At 40.2% G+C, this 16,731-nt stretch overlaps 1 protein-coding gene across 4 annotated transcripts in view; it reads right to left on the bottom strand.

The window, feature by feature from the left end:
- The window catches only part of STXBP5L (syntaxin binding protein 5L), a 444,549-nt gene that overhangs the window by 140,561 nt on the left and 287,257 nt on the right, over positions 1–16,731 (bottom strand). For all 4 annotated transcript variants that reach the window (XM_084624313.1, XM_084624314.1, XM_084624315.1 and 1 more), the window contains exons 8-12: positions 16,492–16,615; positions 15,819–15,897; positions 9,169–9,323; positions 6,828–6,900; positions 222–369 (exon numbers count right to left, since the gene is read on the bottom strand). In XM_084624313.1, coding sequence (XP_084480439.1) covers positions 222–369; positions 6,828–6,900; positions 9,169–9,323; positions 15,819–15,897; positions 16,492–16,615 — 579 coding nt within the window. The remainder of the gene's footprint in view (positions 1–221; positions 370–6,827; positions 6,901–9,168; positions 9,324–15,818; positions 15,898–16,491; positions 16,616–16,731) is intronic.

Below are 16,731 nucleotides of genomic sequence, written 5' to 3'. Positions count from 1 at the left end.
TTTCAGTTATAATAATCTCAGATGTTACTTGTAACTACAATAAAGGAAAAAATTTGAGATAGAAATATGAGTTTCAAATTGGTGATATCCCTTTATCTTATTTTAATATGAGTATTAATGTGAGAAGACACACAATGAAAATCATTTTCCAGAAGATTAGTACACAGTTTAGATTTTTACAATTAAACTCTCTTCATAAATAAAATGTACTTTTTTTTTACCTTATTGCTGTATCCTTGCTTTTTATGTTTAGCTCCTACAGAATACAACACGGGAATCAAATCTGGAGGACAATCAGCAAAATATTCTGTACAGGTAACTGGTGACTCATGAATGTCAATGGGATAAGGATTTTCAAAGATTGGAAAACTAATGGAGGAAGACAATTTATTAGTATCATTGTGACACATGAAGTAATATTAGATTTTCTTAAATATTAAAGTATATAAAACAAAAGCAAATTTATCTAAATTAAAACTATCATTATTCATAATACATGCTATTTTCCTTATTTCATATTTTCTTTAAAACATATTTATTGTTTTTAATCCCAAGAATAAAATTTACCAATAAAGCCAATAAAGGTGACAAAATTAAGGTACCATAACTGCAGTCCTTCGTCTTGTCAGTTTTTAGTCACATAAGTAGTCCTGCTAAAGTCAATGGGACTACTTGTGTGAGTAAAGGTTTGCAGGATTAGGTTCTAATTTTTCCCCACATCTCTAGAATCTTCCCTATAAAACATAAATATTACATATGTTTTCTGAATGCTATAATCAATAACATATTATTTATATTACAATTAGAATAAAAGAATCATAGAATATCAGGGTTGGAAGGGACCTCAGGAGGTCATTTAGTTCAACTCCCTGATCAAAGCAGGACCAATCACCAACTAAATCATCCCAGCCAGGCTTTGTCAAGCCTGACTTTAAAAACCTCTAAGGAAGGAGATTCCACCACCACCCTAGGTAACGCATTCCAGTGCTTCTCCACCCTTCTAGTGAAAAAGTTTTTCCTAATATCCAACCTAAACCTCCCCCACTGCAACTTGAGACCATTACTCCTTGTTCTGTCATCTGCTATCACGGAGAACAGTCTAGATCCATCCTCTTTGGAACCCCCTTTCAGGTCGTTGAAAGCAGTTATCAAATCCCCCCTCATTCTTCTTTTCTGCAGACTAAATAATCCCAGTTCCTTCAGCCTCTCCTCATAAGTCATGTGTTCCAGCCCCCTAATAATTTTTGTTGCCCTCAGCTGGACTCTTTCCAATTTTTCCACATCCTTCTTATAGTGTGGGGCACAAAACTGGACAAAGTACTCCAGGTGAGGCCTCACCAATGTCAAATAGAGGGGAATGATCACATCCCTTCATCTGCTGGCAATGCTCCGACTTATACAAAATGCCGTTAGCCTTTTTGACAACAAGGGCACACTGTTGACTCATATCCAGCTTCTTGTCCACTGAAACCCCTAGGTCCTTTTCTGCAGAACTGCTGCCTAGACACTCGGCCCCTAGTCTGTACTTGTCCTTGTTGAACCTCATCAGATTTCTTTTGGCCCAATCCTCTAATTTGTCTAGGTCCCTCTGTATCCTATTCCTACCCTCCAGTGTATCTACCACTCCTCCCCGTTTAGTGTCATCTGCAAACTTGCTGAGGGTGCACTCCATGCCATCCTCCAGATCATTAATGAAGCTATTGAACAAAACTGGCCCCAGGACCGACCCTTGGGGCACTCCACTTGATACCAGCTGCCAACTTAAAGACAAGAATTGTCCATAAAATTATGCTGTAGACATACTGTATTAGTAACCATGTCTCATAATAAACAATTTTACTCAATTTGACAGTGGAATATTAATTCTCCATGGTTTGTACTGTTGAAGCAATTGCAGACAAGTCAGCCCTCAATTTAATTGCTGTTCACTTGTATTAGCTTTATCTGTCAAGATAAGGAGTAATGCCTCACACTTAGAGCAACAATAAGCATAGAATGTCATTCATAAATGAAAAATGCACAAGGAGAGGTTACTTACCTTGTTCAGTAACTGGAGTTCTTCAAAATGTTTTGTCCCTATGGGTGCTCCATGTGAGGATATCAGTGTGCCCATGCACTCTTGATCAGAGATATTTCTGTTAGTAGTTCCTGTGGGCTTGCACTGCAGGCCTCCTCATGCTCCGGGGTATGAGAGAATATAGGGAGGAGCAGACCTGTGCCACTCCAGTTCCTCTCAACTCAGAGCATGCTAAATCTCTGAAGCAGGAGGAAAAAGAGGGTGGGTAGTGGAGCACTCATAGGGACAAAACATCTCAAAGAACTCCAGTTACTGTACAAAGTAAGTAATGTCTCCTCCTTCTTTGAGTTAATGTCCCTGTGGGTGCTCCACATGAACATAAGAATGGCCTTACTGGGTGAGACCAATGGTCCATCTAGCCCAGTTTCCTGTCTTCTGACAGTGGCCAATGCCAAATGCTTTAGAGGGAATGAACAGAACAGGGTAATTATCTAGTGAACCAATCCCTGTCATCCAATTCCAGCATCCCAATAATGAGGAGACTCCTGAATAGTACCTTAATGTGGAAGAAAGTGCTGAAGAGATGGACCCAGTATGGAGTATAGAACACCTTCACCAAAGACTGCATTCGCACTGGAGGCATGAAGTTGGGCATAAGGCAGTGAAAACATGAAATGGAGTACCAGCTGGCTGCCTTTCAAACGTCCTTGATGGGTACATTCCTAAGGAGGGCAACGGAAACAGATTGAGATCTGGTAGAGTCAGCAATGACTCTAGGAGGGGATTGCATCCCAGAGGACTCATAGCAATGCAAAGTGCACTCCAATACCCAGTTAGTTAGTTTCTCTTGGCAAAGGAAACAAAGAGTCTGGGGGGATACCCCGAAGGGTTTAGTTCTGTGAAGAGTAAAAGCTGGGGCTCATCTTATGTCCAGTATATGGAGACTCATCGCTTCTCTGGATGAGTGGGTTTTGGGGTAAAATACCAGCAGATGAATATCCTGATTGGTGTGGTACTCTGATGACACTTCAGGGAGGAAGTGAAGGTGGTGATGCAACATAACTTTGTCTGGATAAATTGTAATATGGAGGGTCAGCCATGAGAGCTACTAGTTCCCATCTTTCTGGCTGAGGTGATTGTTACAAGAAACAAAATCTTGAAGGACAGATGGAATAGCAAGTAGGTTGCCATAGGCTCAAAGGGAGGTCCTTTTAATGTGTTAAGTGCTAAATTATGGTGCCAGTGTGGGGTAGGGTCCCACACTGGATGGAACAGATTAAGGAGGCCCTTTAAGGAATCTTGTTGTCTAGGATGTGCAAGACAAAGACACCCTTGAATGGTGGGTGGAATGCTGCAATGACAGATAAATGAATCTTAACAGAGTTCAGGGAAAGACCGAGAGATTTGAAGGTTAGTGCCTAGTCGAAGATGTATGCCTGGGGAGAATTGGCAGGAGATACAGAATGTTGGGTGCACCAGATTTCTACTTCTGCTGGTAAATCCTTCATGTAGTAGATTTCCTGCTATTTAACAGAAACAACTGAACTTCAGGAGAACATTTCTGCTCTACATCCAAGAACTACCGAGAAGTCAAGACCTGAGAGGCAGGGCTGATCGGTTGGAGTGGGTTATGGAGCCTGATTCCTGGATCAGGAGGTGTGTCATCAGGGGAAGGTGCAGAGATGGACATGTCATCAGATGGGTCAGGGTTAGGAACCACACCTGTCTCCGCCATGTGGGAGCTATGAAAATGATAACTGTTTTTTTTTCTTGTTTCAGTTTGAGCAGGGCTTTGTGGATCAATGGAGTCTGAGGGAATGTGTATAACAGACCTGGGTGCCAAGAGGCAAGGATAATGTCTTCCAGGGAGTTGTGCCATGTTCCCCACTTGATAAGCAGCATTTTGAGTTGGAAGGTGCGGAAGATGCCATGTAAGACAGATTTCTTGAAAGGCAACATTGGTCAGCTCCCACTTGTGGTCTTGATGGAAAATTCAGCTCAGTGAATCTGTGATGGCGTTCTGTGATTCTAGCAAAGAGATCACTGAGATATCTATTTTCTGGGCTAAGAACCAGTTCCATAGCATTATCAACTCTTCGCATAAAGATTGTGATTTTGCTCCTCCTGGGCAGTTTATATAGTACATTGTTGCTCAGTTGTCCAACATCACTCTGACTGATTGGAGATAGCTGAGAGGTAGGAAGTGAAGACAGGGCACTGATGTGTAGTGACAACTCTTGAGGAGTCCACCTGCCTTGGGCAGTATGATCTTGTAGGTGAGCACCCCGTCCTAGAAGTCAGGAGCCTGTAGCGATGATGTGTATGGCAGGTAGACATGAGAAGGCAGTTCCCATGCAGACTTTTTGAAGGTCCTTTCACCAATTGAGGGAGTGGAGTACAATCCATGGGACTAACACCTCTGTGGACAGCACTTCATTGTTGGGAGTGTAGGATGTCTTGCGCCAGGCTTGAAGACACTGGCAGTGCAATCTTGCATGGGGGGTTACAGATGTGCAGGCCATCATGTGTCCCAGGAGCTGAAGACATGCCCTTGCCACGGTTTGTGGGCTCTGCTGCAATGTGGAGATCATGTTAGACATCATGATGAATCTGTCTGCAAGTAGGGACACCCTGACCACCATAGAGTCTAAGGTGGCCCCAATACAGCTGTACAGGTATCAGGATTGATTTGTCTATGTTGAGGTGAAGGCCTAGGCAGTGGAATAGAGCTAGGGCCTTCTGAGTGTCAGATTGAACTTCAAGAAAAGAATGGCACTTGAGGAGTCAGTCATCCAGATAGGTAAAAATGACTATTCCCAAATGCTGACTGTGGGCCATGACAATGGAGGGGACCTTTGTAAAGACCGTTGGGGCTGTCAATAGGCTGAAAGACAGGAGACTGTACTGGTAATGGTCGGCACTTACTATAGACCTGAGGAAGCACTGGTGCAGTGGGTTTATGGCTGCATGAACCAGTCCCTGAGATCTAACAACAGAATGATTGTTATAAGCTCTCTGTAATAAGAGCTTGAAACTGCTCTCTTGTCCCGAGGCAAAAACTCAATAAAGTAAGAAAATTTACTATAGTTGGTTAAGTCATATTTTGCCATCAGGACTTGGTAGTTGGTGACTCGGAACTGAAGAGAGGCTGATGAGTGGCTCTTAAGCCCTAGGAGGTCCAGATGCATATGCTTGTTATCAGACAGTGCTGATTTGAAGTGATGTTTCCTACTCTTTCATTGGCAGCATCAACAACAAGAAAGGTAGGGCTGGGATGAGAAAACAAGTACTCCATAATGTGAAGGTCCTTTGAGAGAGGAACCTTAAAGGTACCATTGAGTCCAGGAAGTGTTCCTCTCAATGAAATAAGTTTAGCGATATTGGAGGTGGTACCAGAGAATGCCCCAGTCATTCTCGAGAGGACTGGCTGTCAGTGGATGGTACTAGGTAAGATTACATCTTTGAAGAGTCCTTAGTCTTGAATGAGTCCTTCTGTCTGTAAGAGTCCAATCTTGGTTCTAATGGGTCCATACCTTGAGACTGCTCAACAGTGGGTTTCTCGGTACAGTTTCTCAGCACCTGGTTTTGTACAAGTCTCTTTCAGCAGTGCTGGGGTATCTGGTGGGAGCTTTATCAGTATCTGCAGCAGGACGCAAATCTCCCTACTCACAGATCTAAGTGGAGAGGAATGGGTCTCTTACATTTGGTTGTTTTCTGAAAGACTGAAGTTGTCCCCTGGTTTCTAGAGGTCAGAGCTGGAGCTGATGAAGTCTCTGCAGCGGAGTCTAATGTACAGGATGGAGGGCAGAACTGACCACACAGGTCTAAGGGAGCACTCAATGAGAAGTTTCTTCCCTTAGTTTTTGCCAGTCTTTAAGCCAGAGCAGATCTTACACTTGGATGGGACGTGAGTCTTTCTAAGAGAATGGAGGCAACTGGAGTGCCCATCACTGAGAAGTGACTGGTGACTGATCTGGCAGGGCTTGAATCCTGGGTTCTTGGGCATATTCTGCAAGAAAAGCCACCAGTCGAGAAGGCCAGAGAGGAAAAAGGGGGGAAGAAGTGGGAGGAGACCCCCCTTCAAAGCATAAATTGTGCTATAAAGGTAAATTAACAGCAAAAAAACTAAAACTACATATGAAAATTAAGCATAAAAATGTGGCAGAAGAATAACTGCGTTAGCTAGATAGTAGATGCCTCAAAACTCCAACGATAATTGCAGGTGGTTGAGAAGGAACTGGAGTGACGTGGGTCCACTCCTCCCTATATGCCCTTATACTGGAGCATATGGAGGCATACAGTGTAGGTGCAGACCCACAGGCACTAATAACAGAAAAATCTTCAATTGAGAGTGCATGGGTGCACACACATCCTCACCTAGAGCACCCATAGGGACAATAACCCAAAGAAGAAGGCCTGATTCTGATTTCACTTCCACCAGGTTTTACACTGCTGTAACTGAGTTGACTTACGTAGAAAAATCAGACAAATGAATATATGCTCGCCTAGTGAAATATTGTTGAACAGGTCTGTCAGTATTGACTGGAGAGGAGAAAGAATGAGTATTATTAGAATTAGATGTGCTGAAGATATTAATAATTTTGGAGCATCTACCGTGTGTGGACATAAGATATTACCTTAGAAAAATGGGAAAACCCGCTGGCCTATATTATCCGAGGGTAAAATTGCCTCCAGTGAATGTAAAGTTTTTATACCGGCAAAATAAAAAAGAAAAGTTTGAATAGACTTTCAACATTATCAGCTATATATTTATGAAGCAGGAACAGTTTTATATAGACTTTGTACTTACTTGCTTTGTGTTAGGTCAACAACAATGAGATCTTTTTCCAATAGTACAACTACAGCATAGGGTTCTTGAAATTCTAAAAGTGAGGAATCAAGCACAAAAAACATGCAGAGCTTTCCTGTTAAGCCTTTTAACCAAGTTAGCCAAATTATATAATCTTCTCCTGAACAATTATTGTATTTTAAATAAATGATTTGAGATAGAAGTCTGAATAATAACTAAAGACAGATTTGCCAATTAGAAAGGATGGCATTTGATTAGAGTCAGACAGTGATGTAGATGGCCCACAATGACAAGTAGTTTTGGCGACGTAATTTTTGATAAACATATATAGCAAAAATAGCATGGTATAATTATAGCATGCGAACATGGTGTTGAATTAAAAATAAAGGAGTGGAGCAGGTGACATCTGAAGGCAGCTGGGTATGTTACTCTATCACTGAATCTACTCATCACACACAGGGAGGTACCCTTGTTATAGACCTTGTGATCATAGACTGCAAAGGTTTAATGGGTATTAGAGCTTTTCTGTGGGCAGTGATTGTCCAAAGCTACATTCCACCAACTCCTTGAGATGCACAGTCCACCAACTCCCAATAGTGCACAGCTGTAATCTCAAATGCAAAAAGTTCACTAGATCCATTATTTTAAAATGTGAATTGGGGAGAGTTAATGAGGAGACAAAGATAACGAAGGTACACTCTGGAGGTGAAGAAAGAGATGCAGTTGTACTGCAAACAGAGTTGGGGAGGAATAGCGTGTAATGGGCTGAAAAAGAAGACAAAGATTTAAACTGCCTCCTCCCCTCCTAAATATCAAGCTGCCATTTGCAGTTTAGACTGTGGTCTTCTAACCACTCTTACACCACTTTCCTTTGTAAAAGTGAATTTTTATCTAAGTTGCCAATCACCTTGGTATCCAAACTATGATGTTCCAAGTTTGGGGTTTTTTAACAGAAATGAGTTCCAGATAATAAAGGAAACAAAGTAGGAAAGAAAGAAAAAAGTTAACACAGTAAGTATAAGGCATTATTTATATACTGGGAAGTATTTTTCATAATTAAAACATGCATTGCATAAATTGGTTTTTGTAGCAATATTATTGTTATGATTTTGTTGTGAGACTGCTGGAGGCATCTACTATTTTGTGATCAATTCAGGTGCAGTAGCTCTCTCTCTCACACATGATGTGCAAGGTTGAACTCCTCAGATGGTTGAAGGCACAAGGCTGAATGAACCTGAGGAATGTATCAACTAATGCTCTTCCCTTTGTGGTTTACTATTAATGCACATCCTGTGGTAGCATATTGACACACTGGATTATGAACAATACAGACTAACATAAAACAAAAATGTACTACTGTGTAAATCAGTAAAAGAATCCATAATATGGAAGCACCACTAAGTTTAACATAGTGAATTGGCAGCCCAGATACATTAATTCAATTATTGAAGCTTCCATTCACTAGACATTGGAAATAAATATTTGCTTTATACTAATTCAAATTATTCAACAAGGTTTTATTTTTATTAATTTACGTGCTAAATGTTTCTTCTACATTTCTGCTCACCCTCTTTTATGCTGAAGATACCAGACTTAATTTCTTATAGGTTTTTAGCTTTCCCTACCCCTCACCCTTCTTAGTTTTTCTGTTAATTTAGTCCTCAATTTAACAGTCCATCCCTGTTCAGCAGAGCAAAACACTTCAGCACATTCTTAATTAAGCTTGTGCTTTGCTCAAAAGGGATGGATTTAAGCACAAGCTTAAACACTTTGCTGATTTAAGGACTTAACGTTCATGAAAAGCACCAGAATTACAGCCATGAGACTACAAAGAGTCTGGTGGCACCTTAAAGACTAACAGATTTATTTGGGCATAAGCTTTCGTGGGTAAAACACCACTTCTTCAGATGCATGGAGTGAAAATTACAGATGCAGGCATTATATAATGACCAAGCCATGAGACTTAAGCTCTCCATTTATTTCTGAGTAGTGGCAATGTAAGCTTCCTTACATTGACTGATCAGTGTGTGTCAACTGTGACTTGGAGCTCCCCTTCCCCCCACTCCCCACCTCCCCCCACCACACCATGGTAAGAGGGGAATTCAGCCCATTCATTTCTTGATCTTTCTGCGGAGACTGCAAACAAAGGGTCCAGCTGCTGTCAATTGTGGTGTTGGTTTTTGTAACATGGAGAACTGTCCTTTGGGAACTGAGATCCCCAACTTGTTTATCATGCTGTATGGACACTAAATTCTGTGATAAGACCACTTCATATAATTTTTTAACGAATAACATTTCTCTTCTTTGACAATACTGTACTATTGTAGCTTCATACACTCACCATTTGGATATGGTGTTTCACAAAGAGTTAAAAAGTCAACTATAGGGTGATCCATTTCAAGCACCGTAATAGCTTTTCCATGCATGATGGTTAGACTTGGTCTTCGACAAGCTTTGTCATAGGATAGTCCACCAGAAAAGATTATAAATGGTTCACTGTGTCAAAAAACAAAAAGCAATAATAGATCATCTCTATAATCTCACATTTGTGTCATGCCTTTCATCCCATAGTGTTTAAAAAGAGAAAAAATGAAATTGTGGTGGTGGATTTGTACCACTAATACAGATGCAGATTTTGAAGGGTTTATTTTTGTGTGTGGAAATATTTTGAGAGACCCATAGCACTGAGAAAAGTAGGTTTATACATATACATATATTTACATTAATTAAAAATAGGCCTTCAAATACCACATTTTGAATCTCATCATTTTCAGGTCCCTCTAAAAACTACCCTTTAAAAAGTTATACATAATGAGATTTAGCTGTGTAAAAATACATAATTATTTTATTAATTAAAAGAAAAACCTTTACAGTATTTTTCAGTATAACTGAACATTTATGAACAATGGGTAACAATGGATAGCTTGTTATATGTCATCTACTTCCATATTTGGAAGTCTTTATGTGGGCTCTTGAGCTGTCTGAACACTTTCATGAAGATCCTGTCCTTGGTCATAGTAGCCATTGCTTTGTTGAACATCCTCTTCTATAAAACAAGGATTTTTGTGGAAGTAACCAACTAATCCAACTGGACACTTTGAGAGAGATCAGGTTTTTCATGAAAGGAGCCATCGGTGTGTCAGAGATATTATCTAAATCTATAAACTGGGGAATTAATACACAAAAACACTACAGTATGTGTATGTTAAGATTGATCTACACAGACATAACTAATGCAAAATCTCAAAACCAAAAGAAGTTAAAAACATCCAGCAGTCCATACTCCTCCCATCCAGAGACAGACCCCTCACCACTAGCACAACCACTTCAGACAATATACCACAAAGTTAATTCTACCCAAGTAGAGGGGCCAGTCTTCCTGCACCCTCTTCCCCAAACTTGAGTGTATGTGATTTCATATAGCTGTATATAGACCTGTGAGAAAGTGAGTCTGTTCTGTTTGTGTGTGGTGGTGGGTTGTCCACACCTAAAACATCAAAGTAATTCAAACGTAACGGAAAAGCTCTCATGGAAAGAAAGGGAAAGAAACTTGAACTCTGGAAAGCTGCAATGCTGAAGGTTCTCAGTCTCCCATTACTAAGATATTTTATACAGAAATGCTGAATACAGAAGAAATACCACCTTTCTACTCCTCCTTGGTATTGACCCACTTAGCCATTCAAGGATTTAATTTCTGTAATACAACAGACCATTGGATACCTTAAGGAGATAGGATATCAGACTAAATGGACCACTGGTCTGTCCCAGTATAATGAGGAGACAGAACAGTGGACTAAATAAACAATGGTCTGTTCAGGTCTGGCAGAGAGAAAGCATACTAGCCTTGATAAGCACCAGAGAACGGCCTATATATAAATAGTAAATTGGACTTTCCTGGTGTGATAATTCCTAATTTCCTATAAAGAAGAACAAATGCAGCTTTGTATGTTGTAAAAGACTCTAAATATTAAATACCTAGAAAACCTCCCAGCAAAATTTTTGAATTAAAATATTAAAAGATGCAATTGCTACTGTTAAACTATACAGTCTTTACAAAGTTCAAAACCCTTTTAAAGACCTTTTCAATTCATCGACAAATATTTTTAGGTCATATTGTACCTTGTTTTGTAATATGTTACTTGTCATAACATTTCTGCCTCTACACAAATTAAACGGAACAACCGGTATAAGCTAAGCAGCTCAAACTCCAACTTATATAACTGGAATCTTGTATCTGTTAGTTTTGGATTCCAAAAAGATGGTGATAGATGAAAAATTTATTGCTGGGTTGCTAAAATAATTCAGAATATAAGGAATAAAGCCAAAGATTTTGAAATAATGTACATATGATAATGATAATGTTTGCCTGCTTCTTTGTAACATAACTTTAAATAAATTTAAATAAAATAATTCTTTGTACACTTCAGTCTTAAAATACTATAAAGCAATAGAAAGATGTATTTTCTGATTCCCAAATGTAACTTTTTTCTGTGAAACTTATGAAAAATCATTGACCTATCTAGCAAATGCCTGGTTGTCATAATGTGGTGGAGAGGTGCATCCTTCTATCTCAACTCGCGGAGCTGCTCATTGCGTGCTCAGTCCACACTTAGATTCCAGTCCTATGGATAGACCACATGGTGGTTCTGTGCGGGTAGCGGGGTAAAAGGCACATCACAACAACAACAACGCTGTGGATGAGGCTAATTCCACCACATTCCATGCAGAAGGCATGAGATCTGTGCATGGAACTTGGGGCACAATCTGGCAGGCATTACAGAAATGCAAATAATTATATTATTATGTCCCACTAGTCCTACATGTGATATACTTAACAAGTGTATTTCAAAATTTGAAAAAACACTTGGACCTTTACATAAATTCTCACAAAGACAAAAACTTACATTTAAAATCTATTAAAGTTGCCTAAGGAGAGAGTTCTCCTCACCCACACAAACCCTTAAAAGTAGGAATTATCCAGTTAAAATATTCTTCTTTCTCTCTATCCCCACCAAACATCATATTCACCATTTTCACAGACAGATTTCTCCCCTCTATAAACAACTCCCTTACACTTTTATCCTGTGTAGTAACACAACACACACATCCTAATTCCCATGATTACACTATAACACAAAACCTTAACTCCAACAACAACACATATCTTTTAGACATTCCATACCAGAATATTGTGTTCTTCTCTGATGGGTAAGTCTAAGGTCAGAGTTGAAGTTCTGCATTATAATGCAATTTTAGGAAATGTTGGGAGTTAGTATATGCTGGAGGTGTGGGTTTTTTTAAAGTGTTTTCTCTGTGGGCATTTCCTTTTTAAAAATTGTTTGTAGGAATATAGTGGAAAATATGACAGGTTTCAGAGTAACAGCCGTGTTAGTCTGTATTCGCAAAAAGAAAAGGAGTACTTGTGGCACCTTAGAGACTAACCAATTTATTTGAGCATAAGCTTTCGTGAGCTACAGCTCACTTCATCGGATGCATACCGTGGAAACTGCAGCAGACTTTATATATACACAGAGAATATGAAACAATACCTCCTCCCACCCCACTGTCCTGCTGGTAATAGCTTATCTAAAGTGATCATCAGGTGGGCCATTTCCAGCACAAATCCAGGTTTTCTCACCCTCCACCCCCCCACACAAATTCACTCTCCTGCTGGTGATAGCCCATCCAAAGTGACAACTCTTTACACAATGTGCATGACAATCAAGTTGGGCTATTTCCTGCACAAATCCAGGTTTTCTCACATCCCCCCCACCCCCATACACACACAAACTCACTCTCCTGCTGGTAATAGCTCATCCAAACTGACCACTCTCCAAGTTTAAATCCAAGTTAAACCAGAACATCTGTGGGGGGGGGGGTAGGAAGAAACAAGAGGACACAGGCTACCTTGCATAATGACTTAGCCACTCCCAGTCTCTATTTAAGCCTAAATTAATAGTATCCAATTTGCAAATGAATTCCAATTCAGCAGTTTCTCGCTGGAGTCTGGATTTGAAGTTTTTTTGTTTTAAGATAGCGACCTTCATGTCTGTGATTGCGTGACCAGAGAGATTGAAGTGTTCTCCGACTGGTTTATGAATGTTATAATTCTTGACATCTGATTTGTGTCCATTTATTCTTTTACGTAGAGACTGTCCAGTTTGACCAATGTACATGGCAGAGGGGCATTGCTGGCACATGATGGCATATATCACATTGGTGGATGTGCAGGTGAACGAGCCTCTGATAGTGTGGCTGATGTTATTAGGCCCTGTGATGGTGTCCCCTGAATAGATATGTGGACACAGTTGGCAACGGGCTTTGTTGCAAGGATAAGTTCCTGGGTTAGTGGTTCTGTTGTGTGGTATGTGGTTGTTGGTGAGTATTTGCTTCAGGTTGCGGGGCTGTCTGTAGGCAAGGACTGGCCTGTCTCCCAAGATTTGTGAGAGTGCTGGGTCATCCTTTAGGATAGGTTGTAGATCCTTAATAATGCGTTGGAGGGGTTTTAGTTGGGGGCTGAAGGTGACGGCTAGTGGCGTTCTGTTATTTTCTTTGTTAGGCCTGTCCTGTAGTAGGTAACTTCTGGGAACTCTTCTGGCTCTATCAATCTGTTTCTTTACTTCTGCAGGTGGGTATTGTATTTGTAAGAAAGCTTGACAGAGATCTTGTAGGTGTTTGTCTCTGTCTGAGGGGTTGGAGCAAATGCGGTTGTATCGCAGAGCTTGGCTGTAGACAATGGATCGTGTGGTGTGGTCAGGGTGAAAGCTGGAGGCATGCAGGTAGGAATAGCGGTCAGTAGGTTTCCGGTATAGGGTGGTGTTTATGTGACCATTGTTTATTAGCACTGTAGTGTCCAGGAAGTGGATCTCTTGTGTGGACTGGACCAGGCTGAGGTTGGTGGTGGGATGGAAATTGTTGAAATCATGGTGGAATTCCTCAAGGGCTTCTTTTCCATGGGTCCAGATGATGAAGATATCATCAATATAGCGCAAGTAGAGTAGGGGCTTTTGGGGACGAGAGCTGAGGAAGCGTTGTTCTAAATCAGCCATAAAAATGTTGGCATACTGTGGGGCCATGCGGGTACCCATAGCAGTGCCGCTGATCTGAAGGTATACATTGTCCCCAAATGTAAAATAGTTATGGGTAAGGACAAAGTCACAAAGTTCAGCCACCAGGTTAGCCGTGACATTATCGGGGATAGTGTTCTTGACGGCTTGTAGTCCATCTTTGTGTGGAATGTTGGTGTAGAGGGCTTCTACATCCATAGTGGCCAGGATGGTGTTATCAGGAAGATCACCGATGGATTGTAGTTTCCTCAGGAAGTCAGTGGTGTCTCGAAGGTAGCTGGGAGTGCTGGTAGCGTAGGGCCTGAGGAGGGAGTCTACATAGCCAGACAATCCTGCTGTCAGGGTGCCAATGCCTGAGATGATGGGGCGCCCAGGATTTCCAGGTTTATGGATCTTGGGTAGTAGATAGAATATCCCAGGTCGGGGTTCCAGGGGTGTGTCTGTGCGGATTTGATCTTGTGCTTTTTCAGGAAGTTTCTTGAGCAAATGCTGTAGTTGCTTTTGGTAACTCTCAGTGGGATCATAGGGTAATGGCTTGTAGAAACTCGTGTTGGAGAGCTGCCGAGCAGCCTCTTGTTCATATTCCGACCTATTCATGATGACAACAGCACCTCCTTTGTCAGCCTTTTTGATTATGATGTCAGAGTTGTTTCTGAGGCTGTGGATGGCATTGCGTTCCGCATGGCTGAGGTTATGGGGCAAGTGATGCTGAAATAGCCCAACTTGATTGTCATGCACATTGTGTAAAGAGTTGTCACTTTGGATGGGCTATCACCAGCAGGAGAGTGAATTTGTGTGGCGGGGGTGGAGGGTGAGAAAACCTGGATTTGTGCTGGAAATGGCCCACCTGATGATCACTTTAGATAAGCTATTACCAGAAGGACAGTGGGGTGGGAAGAGGTATTGTTTCATATTCTCTGTGTATATATAAAGTCTGCTGCAGTTTCCACGGTATGCATCCGATGAAGTGAGCTGTAGCTCACGAAAGCTTATGCTCAAATAAATTGGTTAGTCTCTAAGGTGCCACAAGTACTCCTTTTCTTTTAGTGGAAAATATGACACATAGACCTTTTAAACCCCTTCTCAGTCAGACTCCAATTCAGGAATGTATTTAAGCATGCAATAACTTTAAGCATATGCTTGAGTCCCAATGATTTAAATGGGACTTAAGTATATGTTTAAACATGTGCTTAAGTGATTTTCTGATTTAGGGCCTAAAATTGTAATGTGCATTTGCACATAGACTATTAATTGGGAAGATGACAAAGGAATATATTGAAAGTCAATTCAACATTTTGCTTTTGCTGTTGTATACTAAATAAAAGAAACTAAATAAGAAAATCAATATTATTTTCCTAAAAGATTTGAAATACTGTATATAGTAGGAAGGATCAACCTCTGGAAGATTAAATGTGTATCAGAGATCTAAATATGCATAGAAAATGCTTAAAAAGCAGGGCAGTCCCATTTAATTTCATTTGCTATGTATTCTGTGATTCATTTGCTTATTATTTTAAGAGCTGCATTTTAAAAAACAAATACATAATTTTAATAATTTTTAAACAGCATAAATTAGAAACAGCAGTCCGTATCGTTCTGATACTTTACTGCAGACCATATCATTCTGAAGACACCTTTTGAAACTCGGTTTAAATGACTTCCTCAGCAGTGAAGGAAATCTATGGCCAAGGTAAGCAGACTGGACACAATCCAGTTTTCTTGGGTCCTTTCCAGTGATCTAACCATAAGACCATCATCCAGACCAAACAGCATCTGATCATGTAATTATAGTCTGTATCATTCATCTATATGTCCAACAGTGCCTTACAGAGAGAAGTATTCATAAGCAGCTCCATTTTACATAGAGAGTGTAGCCAAGCACATAGATATGGCTTAATCTTTTCCTAAGGAGACAAAAACATACCTGCTTTTACATGTCTTGTATTCTACTTTAAGAATTGGTTTACAAGACTCAGGTTTTTTCCCATCTCTTTGAATTTTTCCTGTGGAAAGAAAGAAGGTATAAATCTTACTAAAATTTATAATTGCCACCACACTGGACAAGTTCTATATATAGCACAATAATTGAACTTTAAAGTCATTGCGGATGGCAGAGTTCTAATACCTATTTTCCACTGCAGTTTGGATATTAATTTTTCTGAAATAATTAGATTCCTTTTGCTCTTTTACTCAACATATTTTCTTTCTTCACAGCAAATTACCAAGATAACAAACTTCATGAAAACAGAGCTCCTATTGTCTTTTTAAATTTTGTTTTAAAACACATATGAGCTTAAATGTTGTTTCCCACAAGCAAAAAAAATCAAAGATGGTCAGAGGCAGAGGGCATCAAACAAAGATCAGATACTTTGTGCTAAGACAGGCTTTTTTGAGGCCTCTGACGTTAAATGTAACATAGCTGCTAGTTGATTTTGAGAATATTCTGCAGATTAAAGAATATAAGAACCTATACAAGAAATGGCTACGAAGTAGGGACACAGGACCAGATAAAATGAACTAATCATAAATATCTGTAAATAAAACCATCTTTTTCATTCCTTCCCTGCAATATGTTTTTTTTAAAGCATCTTTCTTACCATGTGGGATTGTTATCTGAAATGGTCTGCTCGGACTTTTCAAGTTCCACAGAGTCAAGCTGCCATCAGAGTGACTGCACATGAACTGCTTCCCCTCATGATGCCAGTCAACAGAATGAATAGCCTAAAGAAATGGTAGTGAGAACAGACAGAAGTCATTACAGAATACATGGTTCACATTAACTAATACGGCTACATTTTAATGTATGATTTGAGGTTATCCTTATCCAACGGCATCTC

The sequence above is a fragment of the Lepidochelys olivacea genome, assembly GCF_965140295.1.
Source record: "Lepidochelys olivacea isolate rLepOli2 genome assembly, chromosome: 1".
In the NCBI taxonomy this organism is placed as follows: Eukaryota; Metazoa; Chordata; order Testudines; family Cheloniidae; genus Lepidochelys; species Lepidochelys olivacea.
Note: the sequence above shows the minus strand (reverse complement) of the source record. Positions and strands in the feature narration are given on the sequence as shown.